This window comes from Eleutherodactylus coqui, chromosome 1, assembly GCF_035609145.1.
Source record: "Eleutherodactylus coqui strain aEleCoq1 chromosome 1, aEleCoq1.hap1, whole genome shotgun sequence".
Lineage (NCBI taxonomy): Eukaryota > Metazoa > Chordata > Amphibia > Anura > Eleutherodactylidae > Eleutherodactylus > Eleutherodactylus coqui.
In genome coordinates this window covers 58,766,793-58,793,665 of record NC_089837.1, presented here as the reverse complement: position 1 = coordinate 58,793,665, position 26,873 = coordinate 58,766,793, and the positions used below count along the sequence as shown (strand labels likewise).

The following is a 26,873-nucleotide window of genomic DNA, read 5'->3' as shown; positions in this document are numbered from 1 at the left end:
AGCGGTGGTAACACTTTCGCTTTCTCTCTTCCCTACATAGTGCTCATTGAGTACTATGTAGCCTGTAAAGGAGAAAGCAGAAGCAGTTAAAAACTGCTTTCTCCTCTGGGTCCTCAGCTGTGAGTGACAGCTGAGGACCTGACCTGCTCCTGTTTGATTGCAGCAGCTTTAATCCTGCACCGTACTTTTATTAGCGTCCAGGATTACAGCCCAAGACCAAGACCAAGCACCGTAAATTTACAGTGCTTGGTCGTTAACAGGTTAAGTGGAAAATGTTATATAAAACTAAGACTGCCGCACCCATTATCTGTTCAAATTCGTTACATGAATGATGAAATACAAAAGAGATTAAATGTAAAGATTTCTCATGTATTAAAGTCCAAAAATTGCCTGGCCCTCAATGGGTTAAGTCACATGTCTGGTAGCAGAGTGGAGTTAAACTGTTGCCTGTTTCCAAAGGAAACCATTACAATTTGCACCAGAAAGCAGCTTTGCATCAAAATCACATGAAACAAGACAAAACAGGTACAAAAACATTAAGGCGAAGTATAGACTCAACATTTGATGTAAATTTTAACACTTTAAATTATGTTGATAACATTAAAACCACTGAACGTGGAAGTGAATAACATGGATTATCTCGCTACAATGGCGCCTGTCAGGGAGTGGGATGTATGAGGCAGCAAGTGAACAGTCGTGTTGTAAGCAGGAGAAATGGGCAGGTAGAAGGATCTAAGTAACTTTGACAAGAGCCAAATTGTGATAATTAGATGATTGAATCAAAGCATCTCCGAAACGGCAGGTCTAGTGGAGAGTCCACAGTAAACGGAAGGGTAACTGGTGAAAGGGGGACAGGGTCATAGCTGCCCGAGACTTATTTATGCGGATGGATGTGAGGCCTCCTTCACACGGGCGACAAAGTTGCGCGATTATGTCGTGTTGCTACAATGCTACAAATCACATGTATGTGAAGCGCATGCTTTCCTATGGGTTATAAGCGCTCTCCTCCACAGCTTCTCCCCGGGTCTCGGCACTGTTTCTCTTTATGATCTTCTGGTCAATCCTTGCCTCCTGGAAGCGTTGGCTGTGATTGGATGACGCTTAGCCAATCACAGCCAGTACTCGATGAATGGCTGTAATTGCTTTCAGGGGCCTGGGACTTTGCAATCCCCGGCCACAAGATGATGAAGAGAAACAGTGCCGGGGACCGAGAAGAAGCTACAGCAGCGCCTCAGACAGCGCGGGAGAGGTAATGTATACTTATTTTTTTCTTCAGCTACAGCTTATTTTCAGGGTAGGGCTTATATTTCATGTGCCCGCCCCCACCTGAAAATCCTCACATGTGATGCTACAAAGTCGTGCGACTTTGTAGCGCTACAAAATCGCGGTATTGCTGTGAGAAGACGCAGTGATATCGCACGGACCAGCAATGCAATATCACTGCGATTTTCTAGCGGTGATGCCATGTTGCCTGTATGAAGGAGGTCTGAAGGTTAGCCCATCTAGTCCCATCCAGCAGAAGAGCTGCTGTAGTATAAACTGCTGAAAAAGTTCCTGATGGTTATCATGGATGTTAGAACACAGAGGAAATCTAGATAAAAAAAATAAAATAAATCTTGTTATTTGAACAGCACCAACTTGTTTAGCAAGTAATTTATTTATTACCTCCCACCAAGCTGGGTACTCATTTTACTGACCTCAGAAGGATGGAAGGCTGAATCAACCTTGAGCTGGCTACCTGAACCATGCGGGGAATAAACTTGCAACCTTCAGGTCATGAGCAAGAGCTTAGGACTGCATACTGTTACCTTAACACTCTGCACCACCCGAGACTGCAGTTAGAGTGTCCATGCTGACCCTTGTCCAACAGCAAAAGGGTCTAGTATGGGCACATCAGAACTGCTCCATAGAACAATGGAAGAAGGTGGTCTGATCTGATGAATCGGGTTTTCTTTTACATCATGTGGACATTTGGGAGCCCTTGCATCACTTACCTGGGGAAGAGATGGCACCAGGATGCACTATGGGAGGAAGACAAGCCGGTGGAGGCAGCGTGATGGGTAATGTTTTCCTGCGTACTTGGGTCCTGGCATCATGTGCATGTGTTACATACCACCTACCTAATTACTATACAGACAAGTACCCCCTACATGGCAACGGTATTCCCCAGTGGCAGTCCCTCTTTCAGCAAGATAATGCCCTCTGCCATACTGCAAAAATTGTTCAGGAATAGGTGAGGAACATGACAAAGAGGTGATAACTTGGCCTCCATATTTCCCAAATCTCAATCCCATTGATCATCTTGTGAGATGTGCTGGAGAAACAAGTCCCATCCATGAAGACCGCAACTCGCAACTTACAGGACTTAAAGGATCTGCTGTTACATCTTGTTGCCAGATACCATAGGACACCTTCAGAGGTCTTGTGGAGTCCATACTTTGGTGGCACGAGGGGGCATACACAATATCAGGCAGGTGGGTAATCGGTGTATAGAAACCCATTGTTTGCTAACTGCCCTGCATTGTCCTCTTCGTTGACATTTCATTCCATGATGCGTATGAAGTGTGTTGCCTTTTTATTAGTTATTGTTGGTCTTTTTTGTTTGTGCAAGTTTCAATAGTGGAAAACACCCGACTACCCCATCCCATGCAACAGAATGCAATATCCTCTTTCAGTTGGTAAATAGTTCTGTACCCAAACAGTGAGTGAGTACAGACCTCCCACATCTTATTAACGGGAAGACGTGACCTCTGCAAACAAAGCACGATCAATGCATTGTACTGAGCATTGAAGTACCAGAGAAGGTGCAGTGCAGAACTCCTCCTGAGATACAAGCAAAGCTCCCTCCACGGCTGCAGGACATTATACGCCACAGGTAAGCAATGTGCGATAGAATTATTGATACAGATGCCAGAGAATTGCTTAAGTAGCAACTCCTTAATATAGTGCTGGTCCAGTAAGCTGTGGGAGACATATTATACGAACATGCATTGAAATACCCCAGAGATGCTGCCTGCAGACTACAGGTTGCAATAAAGCAGTCTGGTGATCCCCATCGATTCCTACTATGATCTGAAATATTTTTATTAATTAGGCTTTATTAATTAGCAGGCTTCACGGTGGATCCGTTAGATAAATGCTTAATTAGGAATTCCCTAATGTAATGTGGTTGAACTGCTTTGAATTACTCCAATCCACAATTGCCTGGAGAAGTTGCTTGCAGACTATAAACTGTAGCAGTGGTTCCAACCTGCGGCTTTCCAGCTGTTTTTAAGAAACTAGAAATCCCAGCATGTCTTGACAGCCTCCATTGCTGTATAGGCTGCTGACTGATTCTCGGGGTAAATGTGGGTAATTTTTAGCCTGCCAAATCAGTTTCAACTTACAGAAAAAGTAAGGGGACAGTCTACTGGTTACCATAAACATAGGACATTTGGTAGATCCTGCCACTCTGGATGGGATCCACTGGTCTGTTAGGTCTATGCCTAACACAGATGGTCAACAGAAGTTATGTAAACCGGGTCCTAAATTGTGATTTTTTTTTTTTTGGTTCCTTCCTTCCATCTAAATCTAATGGCAACTACTCTTAAATAATTATTTTGGAACTCTTCAGTGATCAACGCTGCAGTTCACAAAATCGTCCTCAGTAGGCTCCTATTTCTTCATGACACTGTTCTCTTCTGCTTTTCCTCTAACCTCTCGCTCAGTGTATTGTTTGCCGGCTCAACTTCTTCTCCTCTTCCTCTTGCAGTTGGGGTTCTTCAGGGTTCAGTCCTTGGTCCTCCCATCTTTTCCTTCTACACAGCCCCTATTGGATAAACTATCAGCAGATTTGGCTTTTGGTACCATGTCTATGCTGACAACTCAGTTATATACTTCTTCCCTAGACACCACCCTTGCACTACTACAAAACACCGGTGATTGCCCACTGTCTCTAATATCATGTACTCTCTCCATCTGTGATTGTTCCCAGCAAGAGAAACGACGTAATCTTGTAGATATGATATCTTTTAATGGCTAACAAAAATACATGATGTTATAGCGAGCTTCCGAACCAATGCAGGGTTCTTCATCATGTATTTTTGTTAGCCATTAAAAGGTATCATATCTACAAGATTACTTGGTTTCTCTTGCTGGGAACAATCACATTTTGCTCTACTGGCTAACATGGTAGCAAAACTTTGTTTTCTCTCTCCATCTGAAACTGCATCTTCCAAAAATTGAACTTCTTGTGTTTCTACCACCTTCTAACCAACCTAATACCTGATATTTCCATCTCAGTGTGTGGTGCTATAATAACCCGTAGGTAGCACATCTGTTGTCTTGGGGTCATATGTGACTCCGATCTTTCCTTCACGCTTTATATTCAATCACTTCCATGTGCATGTCACCTACACATTAAAAACATCTCCAGAATTCGTCCTTTACTTACTGGAAACAGCAAAAACTCTTATTTTTGTCCTGATCCATTGTAATCTTGATTGCCGTAATTCTCCTCACTAAACTTTCTAATCTACACTGAATACAGCAGTTAGGCTCATCTTTCTGTCCAACTGCTACACCAATGCCTCCACCCTGTGCCAGTCACGGCACCGATGCCTCCACCCTGTGCCAGTCACAGCACCGATGCCTCCACCCTGTGCCAGTCACGGCACCGATGCCTCCACCATGTGCCAGTCACTGCACCGATGCCTCCACCCTGTGCCAGTTGCGGCACCGATGCCTCCACCCTGTGCCAGTCGCGGCACCGATGCCTCCACCTTGGCCCAGTCGCGGCACCGATGCCTCCACCTTTACCCAGTCGCAGCACCGATGCCTCCACCTTGGCCCAATCGCAGCACCGATGCCTCCACCTTGTGACAGTTGCAGCACGGATGCCTCCACCTTGTGCCAGTCGCTGTACCGATGTCTCGATCCTGCAACTGGACTGGTTACACTTGCACTATAGAATTCAATTTAAACTCATCCTTTTCTCCTAGAATGTTCTCTACACTGCTGCACCTCCCTATCTCTCCTCCCTCACCCTTGTCAACCATCCTACCCGAGCTCTCTTTTCTGCTAATTTTCTCAGATTAATCATAATCTCCCACTCCCATCTCCAAGACTTCTCCCATGCTGCATCAGTTCTCTGGAATGCGCTACTCCAGATGATCAAGTTAATCACCAATGTCGACAGTTTTAAACACACACTAAAAACACATTTCTTTAGGGAGACCTATCACATCCTCTACTCAACTCTGTTTACGATTCTACTGTACCTTCTCCCTCAGAACCCAATCTGGTCTTCCCACTGTATTCCCCACACCCTATACAACCGAATGCATTTTATATCTGTACATACACAGATACCAGCTGATGACCAGCAGCTCATACAGCTTTATGTATGTTACCCTATTTTTGAAAAGATGGCTGGACTATTGTATAGAAATACATATTATTATCATTGTTGTTTCTTATTAACAGCAGCAGCCGATCACCATCCATGGAGCAACCAGTAAAACACCGACCAAAGTCTGCTCTAGTTATAACCAATGCATACGTCCAAAACAAGAGAGAGGATGAGGACCTGTGTGAAAGACTAGACACTCTTCACTACGAGCAACATGCAAGTCTGATCAGACTCAAGCAAACTATGAACGACATTGTTAGACAAAGAAGGAACCTGCTCACCCAAAGAGCTATCACACCACAGTCATCACTGGACCATGTCATGGATGAAATCCACATGTACAGAACAGTTAAGAACCGTACCGGCCCCGTTAAGAGCCAGCGGCTCCCTGCAAGTACAGAGCTATACATGGAACATGGTATGAATTCAAAATGGCCACCTTCTCCATCTTCCTTGCCCAATATTACTCACATCTACTATAACCAAAGAGAGGGCAAAAAAACAGAAGAAGCAAGACTTCCGATCATGGATGATACAACAGTAAAACCTACAGAACACGCACTAAAACACGAAAGAAAAGTGAGGTCACCTTGCCAGAGGAGGTCTCAATGGGGCAAGGAGCTGCTGACTTACAAAGAGCTTAGTCAGATTGCTTGTCTAGAGAACATTTCCACAAGGGAGATCGAAAGACAGCGACAACAGAAACAGATGGAAAAACAGCGACTGAACCAATCAATGGACAGTGCCTTGCAGGAGAGAGTGCACAGATTTCTCCGGAAGCAGGACTAAGTAGACATTAGTAAATAAAAACCTGTTATATAATTGTTCATATGAAAAGAATCAGCCCAAACCATGGAACATAGAAGCAGGAGAGGGGGCCCTAGAATAAAATCTAAAGGGGCCCCCTGTTAGGTCACATGTGAATACCACTCTCAAGAGTTTTTGAATTTTCTCTCAATGCAACGTCTGACCTTCGGTCGATTGCATGTCATCAGTCTGTTACGGGTTCCTTGGAGTGAAGGGACCCTGCTTGGTACTTTGACCTGTGTAGGATTTCCCTCTATAGGGAACTGCATATTAGCAAACAAGAGGGTAGGCAATTGACCCAAGGATCAAAGAAAAGGCAAGAGAGAGAAACCTACACTATCTGCTCCTGGTCCTGGATGGCAAAACCCAGCACCCATTTTGGGGGGCCCAGATGGTTTTTTTTATATGGAAACCTTCTTTTCTTCCATGCGTATCACAAGCGCACCCTTACATTGTGAAACCTGAGGAAAGGGGGATCCCTCTGTTAGTATACGTCATCCTTGTAGTTGGGGCCCCCTCCCACCAAAAGCCTGTGAACTAGATGTCAGAATAGGCTACAACTCTACAGGATGGAAGAATGATTCCGTTTCTGTCACATCGTGAAGGAAAGAAAGAAACAGGGAAAATTACAGGCACTAAACAATGTAACACGCCCCAAAACTACCCCTTGGAACAGGAACTAGCATCCTACATATGCAAATGAAGCCTCATTTGAATAGCGGCATATTATTTTCCATTCCCCTCATCAACACTGGTCAGGGTTGTATGTTTAGTGGTCACAATGGCAACCAAGGGGTGACAGGGCAAAATGGTCTAATCTGCAGGGATCTAAAGATTCCTTTCCAATGTATATACGGATGGTTGCCTACACTATGCTTCTTGATGTGAGAATATTTTGCTAAGCTGTTGACTTTATTGGAATCGATCTACGTGATTAATTGAAGTCTACGCACCTTCAATACAGTACATAACTAACTGTTACAGAACTGAACAAACGTTGAAAGGGCATCTCCATTGTTTACAAGATTGAGTTGTATTGAAACGCCAAATGTATGACTTTTAGCTCCTCTGTGTCCTCCGAAAGATATTGATACAAGCACCATATACAAGAGATATTACATCGCTACCTGGGGTACATAGTGGGCATCTCTGCTCCGGAACCTACCTACTACACTAACACACTGAGGACCTCTGCTGGACAGCTGCAGAACGGTTACCATCTCCTTGGAGTGTGTAGAAGAGAGCTGTTCAATTGCATTCAAGGAAGTTATTTATGAAAGGTATATGTTTTATTGTACGTATTACAATGATGAGTGTTTGACTAAATGGTTATCTCACAAGCTGTAAATATTCTGATTTTTGTCTTTTATAAGTTACTTTGCAGTTACATCCCTGATCATTTTAGGGGAAGCTAGTGAGTGTTTTGATCAGAGGTCCAAAAGATTGTGAACACTATGTGCCGATTACTGTCAGCTCCATCAGAAGTCTTGGGGGCTTTGTAGATGAAGATTCATCAACTAGTTTCTCTTTACTTGTCATATAAATGCCCTAAGATAAAAGTCTTCCGGGTGTGACAGATGATATGTAAATAATTGTATTTGATTGTAGAGACCTTTTAAAATTAATGTAAACCACAATAAATTATTATTTATCTATCCTGACTTGTGATGACCGTCAATAGCCATCCACCAGAACAGAGAATCGGGGGGTGGCGGGGGTGGGGCAGAATGAAGTGATACTTTATTATATTTACTTAATGGCATTTTTCATAAATCAGTAGTACATGGAAATACATGAAGCTTCGAGATTATATATATATATTTTTTTTTTTTTACTACCTTTGTTCTCTGGGTCAGTACGATTACAGTGACACCCATATTATACGGTTTTCTTGTTTTACTACTTTTGTATAATTAAGTACATTCCATGAAAACAGTTTTAATGTTGCTACATTCCAAGAACTCAACCCTCTTTCTCTTCCTGTAGATGTTGCTGTATGTGGTCTTGCTTTCAGCAGGTCGTATTTTAGAATGAAGTCATTTTGGGGTACATATTAACCTTCACTATTGGGGGGCAGAATGGAAAAAAAAGAAATTCTACCATTGTTCTTTTACTCCATTTACTGTGCAGTTTAAGTCTTTAACGCCTTAAAGGCGCGGCTCGCTTTTTACTTTTGCTTTTTCTTCCCCACTTTCAAAAAATCACAACTCTTTTATTTAACTAACGACGTAGCTGTCTGAGGGTTTGTTGTTTGGGGGCCGAATTGTATTTTTCAATGGTACTATTTAATAAACCATATATTATACTAAGTGGAGTGAATTGGAAATAAAAACAAAATTCTGCCAACTTTGGGGGGGGTGGGGAGGGGTGTCTTGCTTTTATGGTATCCACATTGTGGCAAAAATGACATGATAACTATATTCTACAACAATACCAAATTTATAAAGTTTTTTGTTTTTTTTTGCTGTAAAATATCTTTGGAAAAACATGACATTATTTTCTGCCGCCATCTTCTGACAGTTCCCAGGGCTGCCATGATCTTTTGCCTATTAGAGATGTGCCTTTGTCATGTCTTTAATAGGCAGACAGTTTAAATAGAGTATATAGTATTGCATTATACTATTTAAGTGCTCAAACCCTTTGGGGACTAATAAAAGCAAATAAAAGAAAAAAAAAGACAAAATAAAGATTTTTTTAGTTATTATAAAAATAAAACACTGTAAGTTAAAAAAAAAACCCTTTCCAGTCTAGTTATCTAAAAAATAATTTTAAAAAATGGTATTGCTGTAGCTGTGTAAAGGTCCATTTTAAAAATTATATATTTTTTGGTCATTCCATCTCCACGTTATAGGGATGGGGGGGGGAGGGTCATAAAATGGCAACATAAAGCAAATTTCTATTTATTCTTTTAAAAGGGTGTTATTTTTTTAAATATTACTATATAAAAAAAACTGTATAAATGTGGTATCGCTGTAATCGTATTGACCCACAGAATTAAAATAACATATCACTTCAATTGCACCATAAACGCTGTAAAAATAATTTACCCCCCCCCCCAAAATGGTTCAATTGTGGGTCCCACAAAAAATGATGTATTAGTGCTGTTATGTGTTTTTGGCAACTTTATATTCAGAAAAAAAAATCAAACTTTCTACCAAGATTGTGAGACATTTATTTCATGATCCATATGAATTTGTAGCCAAAGATTGATTTCCTCCAGGATATGATAATCTGCATCTCGCGCGATGCCCTGCAGTGTAGCTGCACTTAATGAGTGTCCACGATGATTCTCTGCGAGGTCTGTAGTCATATTTCCTTCTCACGGAAATAACATCCTTAACAAAGAAGAATAATAGAAATGACCAGACACACAGGAGTATAGAAAGTTCTGCAGTATATAGAACAGGTATGAGCCACACCGATGACATTCCTACAGAACACTCTGCAAGGAGAAGTGACAATTATTCTGGGTCAGATCACTGATTGTCACTTCTTATGATCATTAGTCAGTCACTGGCCTGAAAACCAATGGGACATATTTATATAAATTGGCACAGATATTATTTAAGAATAGAAAGTATTCATATGGAGCCTGTAAGTTTTAATTGTGACATACAGCTTTCTACTAGTAGTTTCTTTGTCCTAAGCTTCACCGATTCACTCTTGGTGGGAGTACAATATACTGTGTTTCCCCCAAAAATAAGACTTACCCTCAAAATAAGCCCTACCTTGGTTTTCAGGGGAAGAGCTTGAAATATAAGCCCTACCCTGAATATAAGCCCTAGCTACACTACATTAAAAAAAGCAATAATTACTTAGTTGGTGCTGTCCAGATCCCTTACGCTGCTCTGTGGAGTTCCAAACCTTGCTTACAGTCCTCTGCAGCGGGCAGAAGATCGTTTCCTGGTAATGAAGTTCTTAAACCATGCGATGGCTGTGATTGGTTCATCGAGCGCTTCATTGATTGGTTCTCATGCGCCACAGCTCAGCCAATCAGAGCCATCACTTCCGTGAGGCAGGGTTACGAACCTCATTACCAGAAAGCAATCTTCTGTTGGCGACTGCAAGTAGCACACAGACTTTGTCACCATAATTACCGCGGCATTCTGAACGCTGCGGTAATTGCGGTTTAACTCTCCCACTGATTTCAACGGGAGCCTCACTGACGCGCTCCAACACGATTTTCGTGCACTGTCTATTCTATTTTTTGCATTTAGCGCACCTCATCAATGATGGGGTGTGCTAAAGCCATTGTTAGAGGTAGGAACGCTGCTTCCGAAAGCGAAAGTAAAATCATGGCAATAAGACCCTGTGCCTCTTTTGGGGCAAAAATAAAAATAAGACAGGGTCTTTTTTGGGGGGGAAATACGGTAGTACTAGCATCACAAACCATCTCTAATATGCCCCTAATGGATCGCTCCATTAAAACAGATTAAAGGGTTTTTGCAACGCTAAGATATTAATGACCTATAATGGATATGTCATAATAGGTGATCATTTTTGGATCGGTGGGGGTCTTCCACTCGAGAGCTCCATCCATCAGGGTGAGTTTCACTGTCACTTCAGCCCATACCAGGCACAGCACTGTCCATTGCATTGCAGCTGTACCTGTCATAGCAGCTCAATCCCGCTTACTTCAATGGGAATGAACTGCTCTCAGGCAATGTGACCAATAAATATGCATTACAGGCCTGAAATGAAGGGGTGGCCCTCGCATAATTTGCAGAGGTCCGGAGTGGCGGACAATCACTGATGAGATATTGAGGACCTATATCAATATTTTAGTCCCGGAAAATCCCTTTAAGGGCTATTTCACATCTGCCTTATGGATTCTGATTTCCTGTTCCATCATAGGAAAACGGAATTCCTACACAAAAACGGATCCATCCTATGATGGAACTGAACAGTGATGAATGAACCCAATTGGGCAGCGCTATTTCGGCCTGTATTTATGGAAATCTCTGACTGGAACCTCCAGCGCAGATGTGAAGCCTAAACAGCAAGTACTACTGAGCATAGGAAATTAGTGCAAGCATAGTACTTTTCAATGGAGGAGGCTAATGGACATGTCTGCTCATATGACCCACCGTTAGCGCCCATTTTCTGTGGAAAAAGCTTTGATGACAAGCATGGGTGGCTTTACTATAAGTTTATATCAGTAAATTGTATGTATTGCTGTTTCCAAAACACGAATTAAAGGGGTTATCTAGGAAGAAAATTTACTCCATACTCATGGAATGGTAGAGTTGTAAGGGACCTCACGGGTCATCAATGCTCATCGCCCTTGCTATCCTGTTCTGACAATGTTGGCCCCCTTGATGGTCTTATTTGACTGGAGTTGTTCTTCCATTTTCTGCAGCTCTTATATAAAACTTTATTGGCTCTTAGGCTAACTTCACACAGGTGAGTGTGATATGGGGTCGTGAATCACCATATCAGGCTCGCCAACATCACCCGTGTGAAAGCAGCCCTATAATAGCTATAACAAATGGTTTAGCAAGTAAAAACCTACCCAGCTTCTCAGTGGCCTCTACACACACACTGGGGTACATGCCGTCACGGTACGTAGCAAGAAGGATGCTGGACTTGGTTTTGACCAGTATGACTCCATCATTATCCTGTGAGAAGAAAGAAAAATTAGACACTGTCTTACTTAAAACATTTTCTCTTCAATGGTACAAATAATATCATAACCCCATTTCCAAAAAGGTTGGGACGCTCGTCTGACTTCGGCCTTAGAAATTATTGCTAGCAACAAATCTCACAAAAGTTGGGACAGGGTTAACAAAAGCTTGAAAAGTAAATGGTGCTAATGAAAAACAGCTGGAGGGTCAGTTTTTTACACATGACTGTATAAAAAGAGCATGTTAGAGAGGCAGAGTCTCTCAGAAGTAAAGCTGGTCAGAGGTTCACTAATCTGTTAAAAAACGGTCTAAAAATTGTGGTACAAATTCAGAAAACATTCCTCAGACTTTGAATATCCCACCATCTACGGTCCATAATATCATCTAAAGATTCGGAGAATCTGGAGAAATTTATGTGCACAAGGAACAAGGTTGACGGTCAATATTGGATGCTCGAGATCTAGCAGCCCTCAGGCGTCACTGCAATAACAACAGGCATGATTCTGTGATGCAAATCGCTGCATGGGCTCAGGAAAACTTCCACAAATTATTGTCTGTGAACGCAGTTCGCCTGCAATCCACAAATGCAATTTAAAACTGTATCATGCAAAGAAGAATCCATATCTATCTCAACACAATCCAGAAATGCAGGTGTCTTCTCTGGGCCAAAGCTCATTTAAAATGGACTGAGGCAAAATGAAAACTGTTCTAATCAAAATTATATTTTTTGGGAACAACAGACGCCGTGTCCTGCAGACTCGAGAGGAGAGGGACCATCCAGCTTGTTATCAGGGCACAGTTCAAAAGCATCTCTGATGTTATGGGATGGCATTAATGCCTATGAAATGGACAGCTTACACATCTGAAAGGCATTATCAATACTGAGCAGTATCTGGAGGTTTTAGAACAACATATGCTCCATCTAGACAACATCTCTTTCAGGGAAGGTCCTGCATGTTTCAGTAAGATGATGCTAAACCACATACTGCATCCATCACAACAGCATGGCTTCATAGAAGAAGAGTCCGAGTACGGAACCGGCCGCCTGCAGTCCGGACCTTTCACCAATAGGAAATATTTGGCACATTATGAAAAAAAGAATCCAGCAACGACCCAGGAGTGATGAGCAGCGATAATCCTACAACAGACAAGAATGGGACAACACTCCTCTCCCAAAACTCCAGTAATTGGTTTCCTCCATTCCCAGATGTTTACAGAATATTGTATAAAGAGGTGATGCTACACAATCGTAGACACGGCCCTGATCCAACTTTTGTGAGATGTGTTGCTGCCAATCAAGGAGTTCATTTTTTATAAATGAAATGGAAAAATGTCTCACTTTCACCCTCTGGTATATTCTATGGGGAATAAAATATGGTTAGATGAGATTTTTTTTAAATCATTGCCTATTTTTTTGTCTTTACATTTATTTACATTATACCCAGCGCCCCAACTTTTTTTGGAAAATGGGGCTGTATAATAAGTGTATGAGTGCAGTGCACAGGGGGGTCTGTAGAGGGCCAGAGACAGGACTCCTGGTGCGAGGGTGAAGCAGGAACCAGATAAAAGACGGTTCCTGCCAAAGACAGGAGAGAGAGGGCCAGCGCAGCATAGGGAGGTGCTGCAGGCTGGTGGCCTAAAAAAAAGGCACGAGTCCGACAGGGATGATGCCCCTGGACTCACCCAAGCAGAGCGGAGGCTGGTGGCCTGGAAAGGCAAGAGTCCGACAGGGATGACGCCCCTGGACTCCCACCCAAGTTGGGGTGCTTACTGACATGATGTGATGTGCTGTGACGTGCTGTAAAATAAATGCTGGCAGGAGCCAGACAAAGACATACGCTATCCCTGAGCCATGTTTACCGTTGTGGTGCACCATTTCTGGTACGAGTGGTCAGCGATCCCGAGGCAAGAGTACCCCCTTGCTAGATAAGCAACACTTGAAAGGCTTCCTACCCTGCAGATGACTGAGGCCACGTTCACAAGTGTAGTACAGACTGATATTTACACCCATATTACAGATGACTGAGGCCACGTTCACACAAGTGTAGTACAGACTGATATTTACACCCATATTATGGATGAGTGTCCCGGCCTGACCTGAGCTCACAGCCTCATTGATCCTTACAATGCTGTGAGCTTGGGGCAGTGACCCATAGTTAGGCCGATACACTTATCCATAACACAAGATGCAAGAATGCACAAGTGATACACTGGTGTGAACATGGCCGTCTGCACCCAATCTGACGTTGCCATGGTGGAGATTGCAAAATGACCCCCAGTACACTCATTTTGCCAACCTTTTATGAAAACAACTGCACGCATTTTTACATAAGGTGGTTTAGTGGTTAATTTCATAATATTTATTTATAGGGGTTGCAGCTCCAATTTTTTTTTTAAGAGCTCTGAATTCCTTGCTTGCCTTAACAATGTTATTCTAGAGTTACATGATACATGCTAACTAGAGATGAGCGAACGTACTTGTCCGAGCTTGATGCTCGGGCGAATATTAGCGTGTTCGGGATGCTCGTTACTCGTAACGAGTACCACGCGATGTTCTGGTTACTTTCACTTTCATCTCTGAGACGTTAGCGCGCTTTTCTGGCCAATTGAAAGACAGGGAAGGCATTACAACTTCCCCCTGTGACGTTCAAGCCCTATACCACCCCCCTGCAGTGAGTGGCTGGGGAGATCAGATGTCACCCGAGTATAAAAGTCGGCCCCTCCCGCGGCTCGCCTCAGATGCCTTGTGAGATAGCTGAGGGACAGTGCTGCTGGTGCCGGAGCTGCTGTAGGGAGAGCGTTAGGAGTTAGTGTAGGCTTCAAGAACCCCAACGGTCCTTCTTAGGGCCACATCTAACAGTGTGCAGTAGTGTGGAGGCTGCTGTTAGCAGTGTTGCACTTTTTTTTTTTTTTCCAAATCGGCCGTGCAGAGCATTGCGCCCTGCAGTAATACTACAGGGACAGAATTGTGTAGGCAGGGCCAGAAGACATATATTATTGATTGAATATACACAGTGGGCCTTTCCTTTAAAAAAAAGGGAAAAAATTCTATTTGGCCTGCAGGCTTGCGCCAATTTATTTCCTGCCTGGGAAATCACCGCTCTGCTGTAGTTAATAACTCTGCAACACTGCAGTTCTGTGACACATTTGCAGGGCCACCACAACACATTTATTATTGATTGAATATACGCAGTGGGCCTTTCCTTTAAAAAAAAGGGAAGAAAATCTATTTGGCCTGCCTCTGACAGTCCTCAGCGTTCTGGGTACGTGTGTGCTGGGTGGAGAACGTAAAAAAAATCATACCCAGCCAGCTAAGTTTAACAGCAGGCTTGCGCCAATTTATTTCCTGCCTGGGAAATCACCGCTCTGCTGTAGTTAATAACTCTGCAACACTGCATTTCTGTGACACAGTGCAGGGCCACAACACATTTATTATTAATTGAATATACGCAGTGGGCCTTTCCTTTAAAAAAAAGGGAAAAAAATCTATTTGGCCTGCCTCTGACAGTCCTCAGCGTTCTGGGTACGTGTGTGCTGGGTGGAGAACGTAAAAAAAATCATACCCAGCCAGCTAAGTTTAACAGCAGGCTTGCGCCAATTTATTTCCTGCCTGGGAAATCACCGCTCTGCTGTAGTTAATAACTCTGCAACACTGCAGTTCTGTGACACATTTGCAGGGCCACAACACATTTATTATTAATTGAATATACGCAGTGGGCCTTTCCTTTAAAAAAAAGGGAAAAAAATCTATTTGGCCTGCCTCTGACAGTCCTCAGCGTTCTGGGTACGTGTGTGCTGGGTGGAGAACATAAAAAAAATCATACGCAGCCAGCTAAGTTTAACAGCAGGCTTGCGCCAATTTATTTCCTGCCTGGGAAATCACCGCTCTGCTGTAGTTAATAACTCTGCAACACTGCAGTTCTGTGACACATTTGCAGGGCCACAACACATTTATTATTGATTGAATATACGCAGTGGGCCTTTCCTTTAAAAAAAAGGGAAAAAAATCTATTTGGCCTGCAGGCTTGCGCCAATTTATTTCCTGCCTGGGAAATCAAATCACTGGTAATACACCATGCTGAGGGGTAGGGGTAGGCCTATAGGATGTGGACGCGGGCGAGGACGCGGAGGCCCAAGTCAGGGTGTGGGCACAGGCCGAGCCAGTGCGGTGGCCAGGGGTAGAGGCAGGGCCAGACCGAATAATCCACCAACTGGTTCCCAAAGCGCCCCCTCGCGCCATGCCACCCTGCAGAGGTCAAGGTGCTCTACGGTGTGGCAGTTTTTCACAGAGACGCCTGACGACCGACGAACAGTGGTGTGCAACCTTTTTCGCGCCAAGATCAGCTGGGGAGGCACCACCAACAGCATGCGCAGGCATATGATGGCCAAGCACCCCACAAGGTGGGACGATGCCCGTTCACCGCCTCCGGTTTGCACCACTGCCTCTCCCCCTGTGCCCCAACCTGCCACTGAGATCCAACCCCCCTCTGAGGACACAGGCACTACCGTCTCCTGGCCTGCACCCACACCCTCACCTCCGCTGTCCTCGGCCCCATCCAGCAATGTCTCTCAGCGTAGCGTCCAGACGTCGCTAGCGCCACAGTTTGAGCGCAAGCGCAAGTACGACGCCACGCACCCGCACGCTCAAGCGTTAAACGTGCACATTGCAAAATTGATCAGCCTAGAGATGCTGCCGTATAGGCTTGTGGAAACGGAGGCTTTCAAAAGCATGATGGCGGCGGCGGCCCCGCGCTACTCGGTTCCCAGTCGCCACTACTTTTCCCGATGTGCCGTCCCAGGCCTGCACGACCACGTCTCCCGGAACATTGTACGCGCCCTCACCAACGCGGTTACTGCCAAGGTCCACTTAACAACAGACACGTGGACAAGCACAGGCGGGCAGGGCCACTACATCTCCCTGACGGCACATTGGGTGAATTTAGTGGAGGCTGGGACAGAGTCAGAGCCTGGGACCGCTCACGTCCTACCCACCCCCAGAATTGCGGGCCCCAGCTCGGTGCTGGTATCTGCGGCGGTGTATGCTTCCTCCACTAAACCACGCTCCTCCTTCTCCTACGCAACCTCTGTCTCGCAATCAAGATGTGTCAGCAGCAGCAGCAGCACGTCACCAGCAGTCGGTCTCACGCGGCGTGGCAGCACAGCGGTGGGCAAGCGTCAGCAGGCCGTGCTGAAACTACTCAGCTTAGGAGAGAAGAGCCACACGGCCCACGAACTGCTGCAGGGTCTGACAGAGCAGACCAACCGCTGGCTTTCGCCGCTGAGCCTCCAACCGGGCATGGTCGTGTGTGACAACGGCCGTAACCTGGTGGTGGCTCTGCAGCTCGGCAGCCTCAAGCACGTGCCATGCCTGGCCCATGTCTTTAATTTGGTGGTTCAGCGCTTTCTGAAAAGCTACCCCCACTTGTCATACCTGCTCGGAAAGGTGCGCCAGCTCTGCGCACATTTTTGCAAATCCCACACGCACGCTGCCACCCTGCAACATCGGTTTAATCTGCCAGTGCACCGACTGCTGTGCGACGTGCCCACACGGTGGAACTCTACGCTCCACATGTTGGCCAGACTCTATGAGCAGCGTAGAGCTATAGTGGAATACCAACTCCAACTTGTGCGCCGCAGTGGGAGTCAGCCTCCTCAATTATTTACAGAAGAGTGGGCCTGGTTGGCAGCCATCTGCCAGGTCCTTGGAAAATTTGAGGAGTCTACCCAGATGGTGAGCAGGGATGCTGCAATCATTAGCGTCACCATTCCTCTGCTATGCCTCTTGAGAAGTTCCCTGCAAAGCATAAAGGCAGACGCTTTGGAATCAGAAACGGAGGCGGGGGAAGACAGTATGTCGCTGGATAGTCAGTGCAACCTCATGTCTATATCTCAGCACGTTGAGGAGGGGGGGGAGGAGCATGAGGAGGGGGAAGAGACAGCTTGGCCCACTGCTGAGGGGACAGATGCTGCTTGCCTGTCATCCTTTCAGCGCGTATGGCCAGAGGAGGAGGAGGAGGAGGAGGATCCTGAAAGTGATCTTCCGAGTGAGGACAGCCATGTGTTGCGTACAGGTACCCTGGCACACATGGCTGACTTCATGTTCAGATGCCTTTCTCGTGACCCTCGCGTTACACGCATTCTGGCCACTACGGATTACTGGGTGTACACACTGCTCGATCCACGGTATAAGGAGAGCCTTTGCACTCTCATTCCCGAAGAGGAAAGGGGTTCGAGAATGATGCTATACCACAGGGCGCTGGTGGACAAACTGATGGTAAACTTCCCATCCGACAGCGCTAGTGGCAGAAGGCGCAGTTCCGCGGCCCAGGTAGCAGGGGAGGCGCAGAGATCAGGCAGCATGTACAGCGCAGGCAGGGGAACATTCTCCAAGGCCTTTGCCAGCTTTATGGCTCCCCAGCAAGACTGTGTCACTGGTCCCCAGTCAAGGCTGAGTTGGCGGGAGCACTGTAAAAGGATGGTGAGGGAGTACGTAGCCGACTGCAGCACCGTCCTCGGTGACGCCTCTGCCCCCTACAACTACTGGGTGTTGAAGCTGGACACGTGGCCTGAACTCGCGCTGTATGCCCTGGAGGTGCTTGCTTGTCCTGCGGCTAGCGTCTTGTCAGAGAGTGTGTTTAGTGTGGCTGGGGGAATCATCACGGATAAGCGTACCCACCTGTCAACCGACAGTGCCGACAGGCTTACACTCATCAAGATGAACAAAGCCTGGATTTCCCCAGACTTCTCTTCTCCACCAGCGGACAGCAGCAATACCTAAGCAATACGTAGGCTGCACCCGCGGATGGAAGCATTGTTCTCTCTCACCATCCAAAACGGGGACATTTCTGCTTCATCAATCTGTGTATAATATTCCTCCTCCTCCTCCTGCTCCTCCTCCTGAAACCTGACGTAATCACGCCGAACGGGCAATTTTTCTTAGGGCCACAAGGCTCAATCATATAATTTTTCTAAACAATTTTTATACGTTTCAATGCTCTTAAAAGCGTTGAAACTTTAACTTGAACCAATTTTTCGTTCAACTGGGCTGCCTCCAGGCCTAGTTACCACTTAAGCCACATTAACCAAAGCGATTAATGGGTTTCACCTGCCATCTTGGTTGGGCATGGCCAATTTTTTCTGAGGTACATTAGTACTGTTGGTACACCAATTTTTTTGGGCCCTCACCTACAGTGTAATCATAGTAATTTCTATGTTCTTCGCCTGCACTCATGGTACAGAAAGGTGTGTGGGGTTGGCCTACACTTTAGCTACATAAATGTAACTGGGGCCTTGTCTATACTGCAGCTACTGAAATGTGAAAGAGACTGTTATCTCCCTAAACTGCTGCAATGGGAATGTTACTGGGGCCTGTCTTGAGTGCTACTATTACTGAAATGGAACTAAGACTGTGCTCCCCCTATACTGCTGCTAGTGATATGTTAGTGGGGCCTGTCCCTAATGCTACCGCTGAAATGTTAATAATTCTGGGCTCTGCCTATACCGCTGCTAATGGTATGTCACTGGGGTGTGGAAACAGAGGCTTCACAAAGACATGATGGCGGCGAGGCCATTTCCCACCAACGCTGTTACTGTTAAGGTGCATATAACCACGGACACGTGTAGAGGACACATAGTGCCTCCAAAACATCCCCCTCCTTCTCCAACATTGAAAACATTCTTGGCAAATACCTTTGCATTGGTCCGTCTGGTGGCAGTCCAAGAATTTCACCTTTAACGACACAACAAGAGAGCACCACCACCATCCCCCCGCCACGGCCCACTTAATCCTGGCCACATTCCGAAAACCAACTACATAAAACCGCGCTACCAGGTCCGCAGTCACCACCACATTACCACCAACGAGGTTACTGTTAAGGTACATATTACCAGTCTGACTGGGGCATGCAGTGTGGGCCGAAGCCCACCTGCATTAAGCACGACATTACTACCTCAGCTGTGTTGGGCAATGCAATGGGATATTTTTATGTACCGCCGGTGGCTTCCTGGCACCCACCCATGCTGTGGGTCCACAGGGAGTTGTTACTACATCTGTCCACTTGTAAAGAACCCCAGTCTGACTGGGGCATGCAGTGTGGGCCGAAGCCCACCTGCATTTCATCTGACGTTAGCTCTGCTGTCCAGGGCACTGCAATGGGATACATTTATGTACAGCGGGTGGGTTCCAGGGAGCCACCCATGCTGTGGGTGCACACGGAATTCCCATTGCAGAGTTGTACCTGCCTGTGACTATTTATAAAAAACCGCGGTCTGACTGGGGCATGAAGACACCTTGACAGAATGAATAGTGTGTGGCACATAGGTTCCCCATTGCTATGCCCACGTGTGCAGCTCGAGATGGAGGTGGCACAGGATTGGATTTCTCATTGCTTCTGTACAGCATTGTGGACTATCGGCCCGCCCCTTTTATGGGGGGGTCGCTGCCTAGCCATGCCAACCCTCTGCAGTGTGTGCCTGCTTTTCCTGTGGCAGACGCACTTATAAATAGACATGAGGGTGGCGTGGCATGAGGGCAGCTGAAGGCTGGGCAGGGACAATTTGGTGTACGCTGTGGACACTGTCGTGCGGGGGGGGGGGGGTTGGGCAGCATGTAACCCAGGAGAAGTGGCAGCGGAGTGTCATGCAGGCAGTGATTGTGCTTTGTTGGAGGTAGTGTGGTGCTTAGCTAAGGTATGCCTTGCTAATGAGGGCTTTTCAGAAGTAAAAGTTGTTGGGAGGGGGGGGGGCCCACTCTTGCCGCTATTGTGGCTTAATAGTGGGACCTGTGAACTTGAGATGCAGCCCAACATGTAGCCCCTCGCCTGCCCTATCCGTTGCTGTGTCGTTCCCATCACTTTCTTGAATTGCCCAGATTTTCACACATGAAAACCTTAGCGAGCATCGGCGAAATACAAAAATGCTCGGGTCGCCCATTGACTTCAATGGGGTTCGTTACTCGAAACGAACCCTCGAGCATCGCGAAAAGTTCGTCCCGAGTAACGAGCACCCGAGCATTTTGGTGCTCGCTCATCTCTAATGCTAACTACATACATATTTATAGAGTTCTACATTTTTATGTAAGAGCCCCCTCTAGTGGTGGCTGCAAGAACATTTCTATCATTTAACTTCATGGTTATGTGGCTTCTTCTTTCGAGTGGCTTTCAGATATTAGGAATTCCTTTCTAAGTGCCCTCGGCTACGAGTGACTACCACCGATAACCTGCCACTCACACATTTGACATAGATGGAGTTCTTATCCGCACGAATACACCTGTAATTCTTGTCCCAAATATTTAACCCTTCTCTTCTTAGGACTGGTGCATTCTTGAAGGAGTCAATGATGACTTGGACTTGATGAGGCTGGAGCTGCAATTATAAGTATACAGAACATAGTGCGATGAATCAGGGATCTATAACACCATATATACTGCATACAATACATAGCTAACACAGGTACATATAGGATGTGGTATCTGTATACTCCAGGGAATCTGATAATTCGGGTGCTGGACTATCGAACTATTAAACAATGACTTCCCATAGTCTTCATCACCGGTGGACGTCAAATGCAAATAAACTGACGATTTCTGAGATTTCTCCACCAGCAGATCAAGTCACAAAAGACACGGAGGATAATGTAGCAAAGCCTCGGTTTTTGTCACTAAAAAGTGTGTGTGTGGGGGTGGGGGGGGGGGAGGGGTGTTGTGGCCATAAACTGCTGTTAGGTTTGCACTGTAATTTCAGGTATTCACTTTCAAGCATTAAATCCAACAAATGTATTAGATAGCATGCACCTCTTAATAAATTAGGCGCCTCTTGCTCCAGCGCACTTTAGCTGAGACTTATTAACCCCTTAAGAACCAGGCTGTTTTGTACCTTACGATCCAGACACTTTTTAGGGATTTTACCCGTGACATTTATTGGTAGGGCTATTTTTTTAACCCCTTCGAGCCCTATAAAAAAGCTTATGGACTCAAAGTAGCGCTGAGTCTAGGGATGTAAATTTTATTCTTTCCCCGCCGTTCCCTCGGTACCTGCGGTCAAACCATTTGCTGCGGTGCATTGAGTGGTGTAGGTAGTCCTCCTAGTCTAAACTTACAATGGGAAGACTACTTAGCAGACCGCTCAATGCACCGCAGCAGCTGGTTTGAACACTGAACAATGGGGGGGGAGTATAACACTTACAATCCCCGGACTCTGCGTGTCACTTAGTTTGAGCCCATAAGTTTAGCTCATAGGGCTCAAAGTAGTTGACAGATTAACCCCTTAACGTAACAGGGCGTACAGTTATGTCCTGCAGCTTCAGGGTATGTATGGAGGGAGACTGCTGGCGATCCCGCTACTTACAATGTGGGTGCCGGCTATTTCTTACAGCCGACATGCGCCCGCAACAGCTTCGATAAGCCGCGCCGCTTGATCGGAGCTGTTATCCCTTTAAATGCTGTAGTCAATTCTGACAGCGGCATTTAAATGCCCCGGCCAATGTTCGGGGTTCCGTACAGCTCACTGTGATGAAAGGCCCCAGGGCTGCCGTTGCAGAGCGGCTATCAAGCCATGCCTGTGATGTGGCTTGATAGAATGCTCACGGTATAATGTAATGTTAGGGCATTACACCATACTACAGGAGCGATCAAAGCATCACAATTTCTTGGCTCCTCTGGGGGCTAAAAAAATAAGTTTAAAAAAGTTTTACCAATTAAAAAAATAAAAAGTAATACAAGTTTAAAAGAAAAAAACTTTTGCATATTTATAATAAAAGAATCTAAATAATAAAACAAAAAAAACATTTAGTATCACCGCATCTGTAAAAGTCCAATCTATCAAAGTATCGCATTATTTAATGGTGAACGTCATCAGAAGAAAAATGTTAAAGAAAGACAGAATTGCGCTTTTTTTTTTTTTTGGTCACCCTGTCTCCAAGAAAAATAAATAAAAGTTATGGCTGTCGGAAGATGGCAGCAGAAAATATTTTTTTTTAAAAAAAAGGGCCGCATCATTAAGGGGTTAAGGCCCAATGTCAACGGGCAGATTTTATTTGCGGAATCTGCGCGGATTTGAGAACGCAGAAATCCGCGCAGATTCGCTGCCCATAGAAATGTCCATTTTCATCGTGGATTCCACGCGGATCGTGCTCCATTGAAGTCTATGGGAGTCACGGATCCGCAAATGCATTTAAATGCATTTGCGGATCACACGCGCGGATTTGAAGCCTGGTGGGTGGGGAAAAGGGGTTTTCTCAGAAACATCTCTATCGTCCATTTTGTTATACCAAGATGTTCAACATGGGTGGAAACTCGTGGCCCTTATGGAGGACTTTCCTGCCATTTGGGACACTGGGTGTGAGGATCATGCAAACAAGGCAAAGAAGGATCACAGCTGGGAGGAGCTGGGGCACAGCTATTATGGTTCCGAATGGACCAGTGGCAGCACTACAGTAAGTGTAGGTCCTTATTTGCATGGTGTGCATGATTGCATGTATGATTGCGTGTGCAGGATTGCATGTCTGAGGGTACATGATCTCAGTAATGGTAAGCCAAAATGGCTTCTAGGGGTTTGCTAATGGGTTGGACATAGTTGGAAAGGGTTTGGTTTCTTTTCCCAATTTTTTTTTCATTTAATTTCCGCGCGGAATCCACAATATAAATCCGCGTACATCCGCGTGGATCCGCGTACACCAGTGCGGAAAAAACAAACAAACACAGAATCCGCGAACACCCGCAATTATTTAAAAAAATCATTTTTAACACGATCCGCAGTGCACCCGCCGCAGATCTGAAACTTAGATCCGGGTGCACTGCGTGCCGTGGACTTCATACGTCTGTCATACTATGAAGTGCACCGCAGTAGGATGTGCCCTCTCCTGCTAAGCCCCACTCACTTTTTTTTTTTAAAGTGGTGAATGGGGTGCAAAAATTGAAGAAAAAAAAAGTCGCAAATTTTTGCTAAAAAAAAAGGCATGTCTTAATGAACACGCCTTAATGAATCTAGGCCAGCCTCACAACTGATATCCACTACCACCGCCCCATCCTTATACTCACGCAAACCTCCTTACCTGGAATCCCGGCGGTGAAGTCCAGGCGATGGCGTCTTTTATTTTGATGAGTGCGGCGCTCTCCACGTGTTGGGTTTTTATCAGAGCGTCGTACAACAGATTCTGTATCTGGTTCATCGCTTGCTGCACCTGTGGGAGATAATATAGATATGGGGCACTGGGATGACTAATTACATGTACTATTATACAACGAGCGCTCTAGAGTCCCCGATCTCACTCACATTCCCTTTCCATGAGGCAGCGGCGCTGACGATGAGCTGATCGCTGTAAGGGTGGCTTCAGACGAGTGTGCTTCTGTGCGTGCATACGTGCGCACAAAAACACGCTTCTATTAGAACCAATGCATTCCCTATGGTGTGTTCACATGTCCGTGCTTTACAGGTGCGTGACTGTAAAGATAGGACATGCGTGCACCATAGGGAATGCATTGGTTCTAAAAGGTCTGCCGGCACCCCTGAATTGTTTTTCAGGGAAGAGCTTTACATATAAGCTGTTCCCTAAAAAAACTGCAATTTTAGTGTAAAAAAATAAATAAATAAAAAACATTACCTGTCCGCCGCTGCCGTGTCCCCGCAGGGATGAATTCATATATGGGTGAGTGCTGCCTCTGATTGGTTGAGCGCAGGGACCAATCAGAGGCAGCTCTTAGCTGTCATTCAATAGCTGACAGCTGCCTCTGATTGGTCACAGTGCTCAGCCAATCAGAGGCAGCCCATTCAGCAGCCTGCTGAATACTACTGAGAGCAGTGCAGGAGAAGAGCGTTTTTTTGCGGGATGTCTTGTAGTTTCTATTGTTACCATTTTGGAGTGCATACGGCTTTTTGATCGCTTTTTATAATTTTTTCTTGGAGACTGGGTGACTAAATAAGCGCATTGTGCATTTTGGTTTTCTGATGACGCTCACCATTTGGGACAAATACTCTGATAGATCGGACTTTTAATAATGCAACGATATCAAAAATGTATATATTTTTTTTATTGTTTTGATTTTTTATTATAAATATGGGAAAAGGCTTTCGTTTTATTTTAACTTCCTTTTATTTTTGTCCTATAATTAATAAAAGGTTTTTTGTTTTTACTAATTTTTACATTTTTTTGGTCCCCATAGGGGAACTTGAACTTGCGATAGTTTGATTGCCCTGCAGTATAATGTAATACCATAGTATTGCATTATACTGCGATCTAACAAGCAATCTACCAGGCCACCCCACAGGCATGCTCTCGTAGGCAATCTGCCATGGCAGCTCTGTGGCCGCGTTTTACTGCTACGTTTGTGGACATGAGGCCCAATGCTGTAAAAGCGCCCCTTCAAATGGATGTATTTGCACTTGCATTATGCAGAGAATAGAAGCCATTGATTTCAATGGGTTCGCGATCATTCTGCTTTTTTGTGCGAGCGTTTCGTGCACGCAGGAAAACATAGAATATGCTCTATTTTTGTGCACATTTGCGCACCAAGCGTCCCCATATAAGTCTATGGGAGGTGCGCAGATGCGCATTATTCTGTGCGATTCCGTGAAAAAAAAAAAACATATCTGGGCCTCATTAGGTTAAATAGCCTTTTCAATCACGGCAGGAGGATGGGGGTGTCTTAAGCCCATGTGAACATACCCTGTGTGCGCAAAACGTACAGAAAAACTCGCCAAAGTAGCAGCATGTCCTACTTTGGTCCATAATAGGGACCAAAATCATCTATTTAAGGCTAATTTCACACGGGCGAGTGTGATATCAGACTGTGAAACTTGGCGTGATATCGCGCTCGCCAAGGAGCGATGTCCCCGAGGAAGCGAGGCGCTTTTGTGTTAAAACCGCCCCGCATCACTTCAGGAAAGTAGCGATCCTCTGCCACAGTGGAGGGTTGCGGAGCCTCTATTGTTTTCTATGGTTAAACATCGCATCGCACTCGCGTGCACATTGTACGCCATCCGATGTTGTGTCGGCCCCATTGAAAACAACGAGGGAACGCCCAAATATAGACATGTGGCGAGTTTTACGGGGAAAAAAAACAAATGCTCATTTGTATGACCCCGATCAACAGAATGGCGGTCATATCCGATGCGAGGTTTGTGCATTTCGCAGCGCACAAATCACACGTGATTTTCCTGGCAGCGTGAAACCAGCCTAGGTCTACGGGAGCATTAAAAAAAAACCGCAGCGAATACAAGCACGGTCACTACGGGTTTTTTTTACGAATGAAGCCCCACATACACTGCATATTGCACAGACCGAAATTGCAGATGCCTATGTGACTGAGCCCTAGCGCACTCTAATCCGTAGCGTCGGCAAAACGCTGCAATTTCGTTGCGCCGCGATTTTACCACCGTTTTGGGATCGTTTTCCTGAACATTGTGATAGGGTGCATTAAAAAGCGCAAAATGCAGTAAAATGCTTGAAAATCGCGGCATTCCAAAACGCTGCGTCCGAGCGCATGTCTGTGAGGCCCCATTGAAAGCAATGAGACCGTTTTTCCGTAATCGTGGAAAAAAGCGCCGGTGTGGGAGTGGCCTATGCAGATTTTCCTTGCGGTCTGTCCTCACCGCAGCATTTACATTAGCAGCAAAGTTAATGCGATTTTAAAAACCTTGTTCACACACCGCGCAAAAAAAATCTGTTCAACTTCCGCGCAGAAATTGACCTGCATTGCGGATTTTGGAGCGCAGAATGCTAATTATCGCACCGGATTCGGGTGTATTTCCGCCATAGACTTCAATAGAGAAGCCGAAATTTACAGTAAATCTGCAACAGTAACCGCGGGATTTGGCGCAGTCGTTAACAATATCCGCCTTGTGTGAACATAGCCTTAACGTCTCCCTTCCACCTCCACCACTAACTGCATAGTAGTCGCCATAGTAACAGCTCACCTCTCACATTCACACACAGCAGCAAAACCTGAAGATGCGGAGAGGGCGTGGCTACTATTCACAAAACTCCCCATTGGCCGGCCAAGTTCTTTATAACCCCGCCTACAACTCTTTTACCACCACCGATTGGCTTTTACCCCTGT

General features: G+C 45.4%; 1 protein-coding gene across 1 annotated transcript; it reads right to left on the bottom strand.

Moving 5' to 3' along the window:
* Positions 1–9,335: 9,335 nt before the first annotated feature.
* Positions 9,336–26,793, bottom strand: PFN4 (profilin family member 4). Its single transcript, XM_066589170.1, has 5 exons — positions 26,731–26,793; positions 23,870–23,998; positions 21,049–21,183; positions 11,709–11,814; positions 9,336–9,531 (listed from the first exon to the last, which is right to left on the bottom strand). The coding sequence occupies exons 2-5, from the start codon at positions 23,984–23,986 to the stop codon at positions 9,503–9,505; spliced, it is 387 nt and encodes a 128-aa protein (XP_066445267.1). The 5' UTR covers positions 23,987–23,998; positions 26,731–26,793; the 3' UTR covers positions 9,336–9,502.
* Positions 26,794–26,873: the final 80 nt, after the last annotated feature.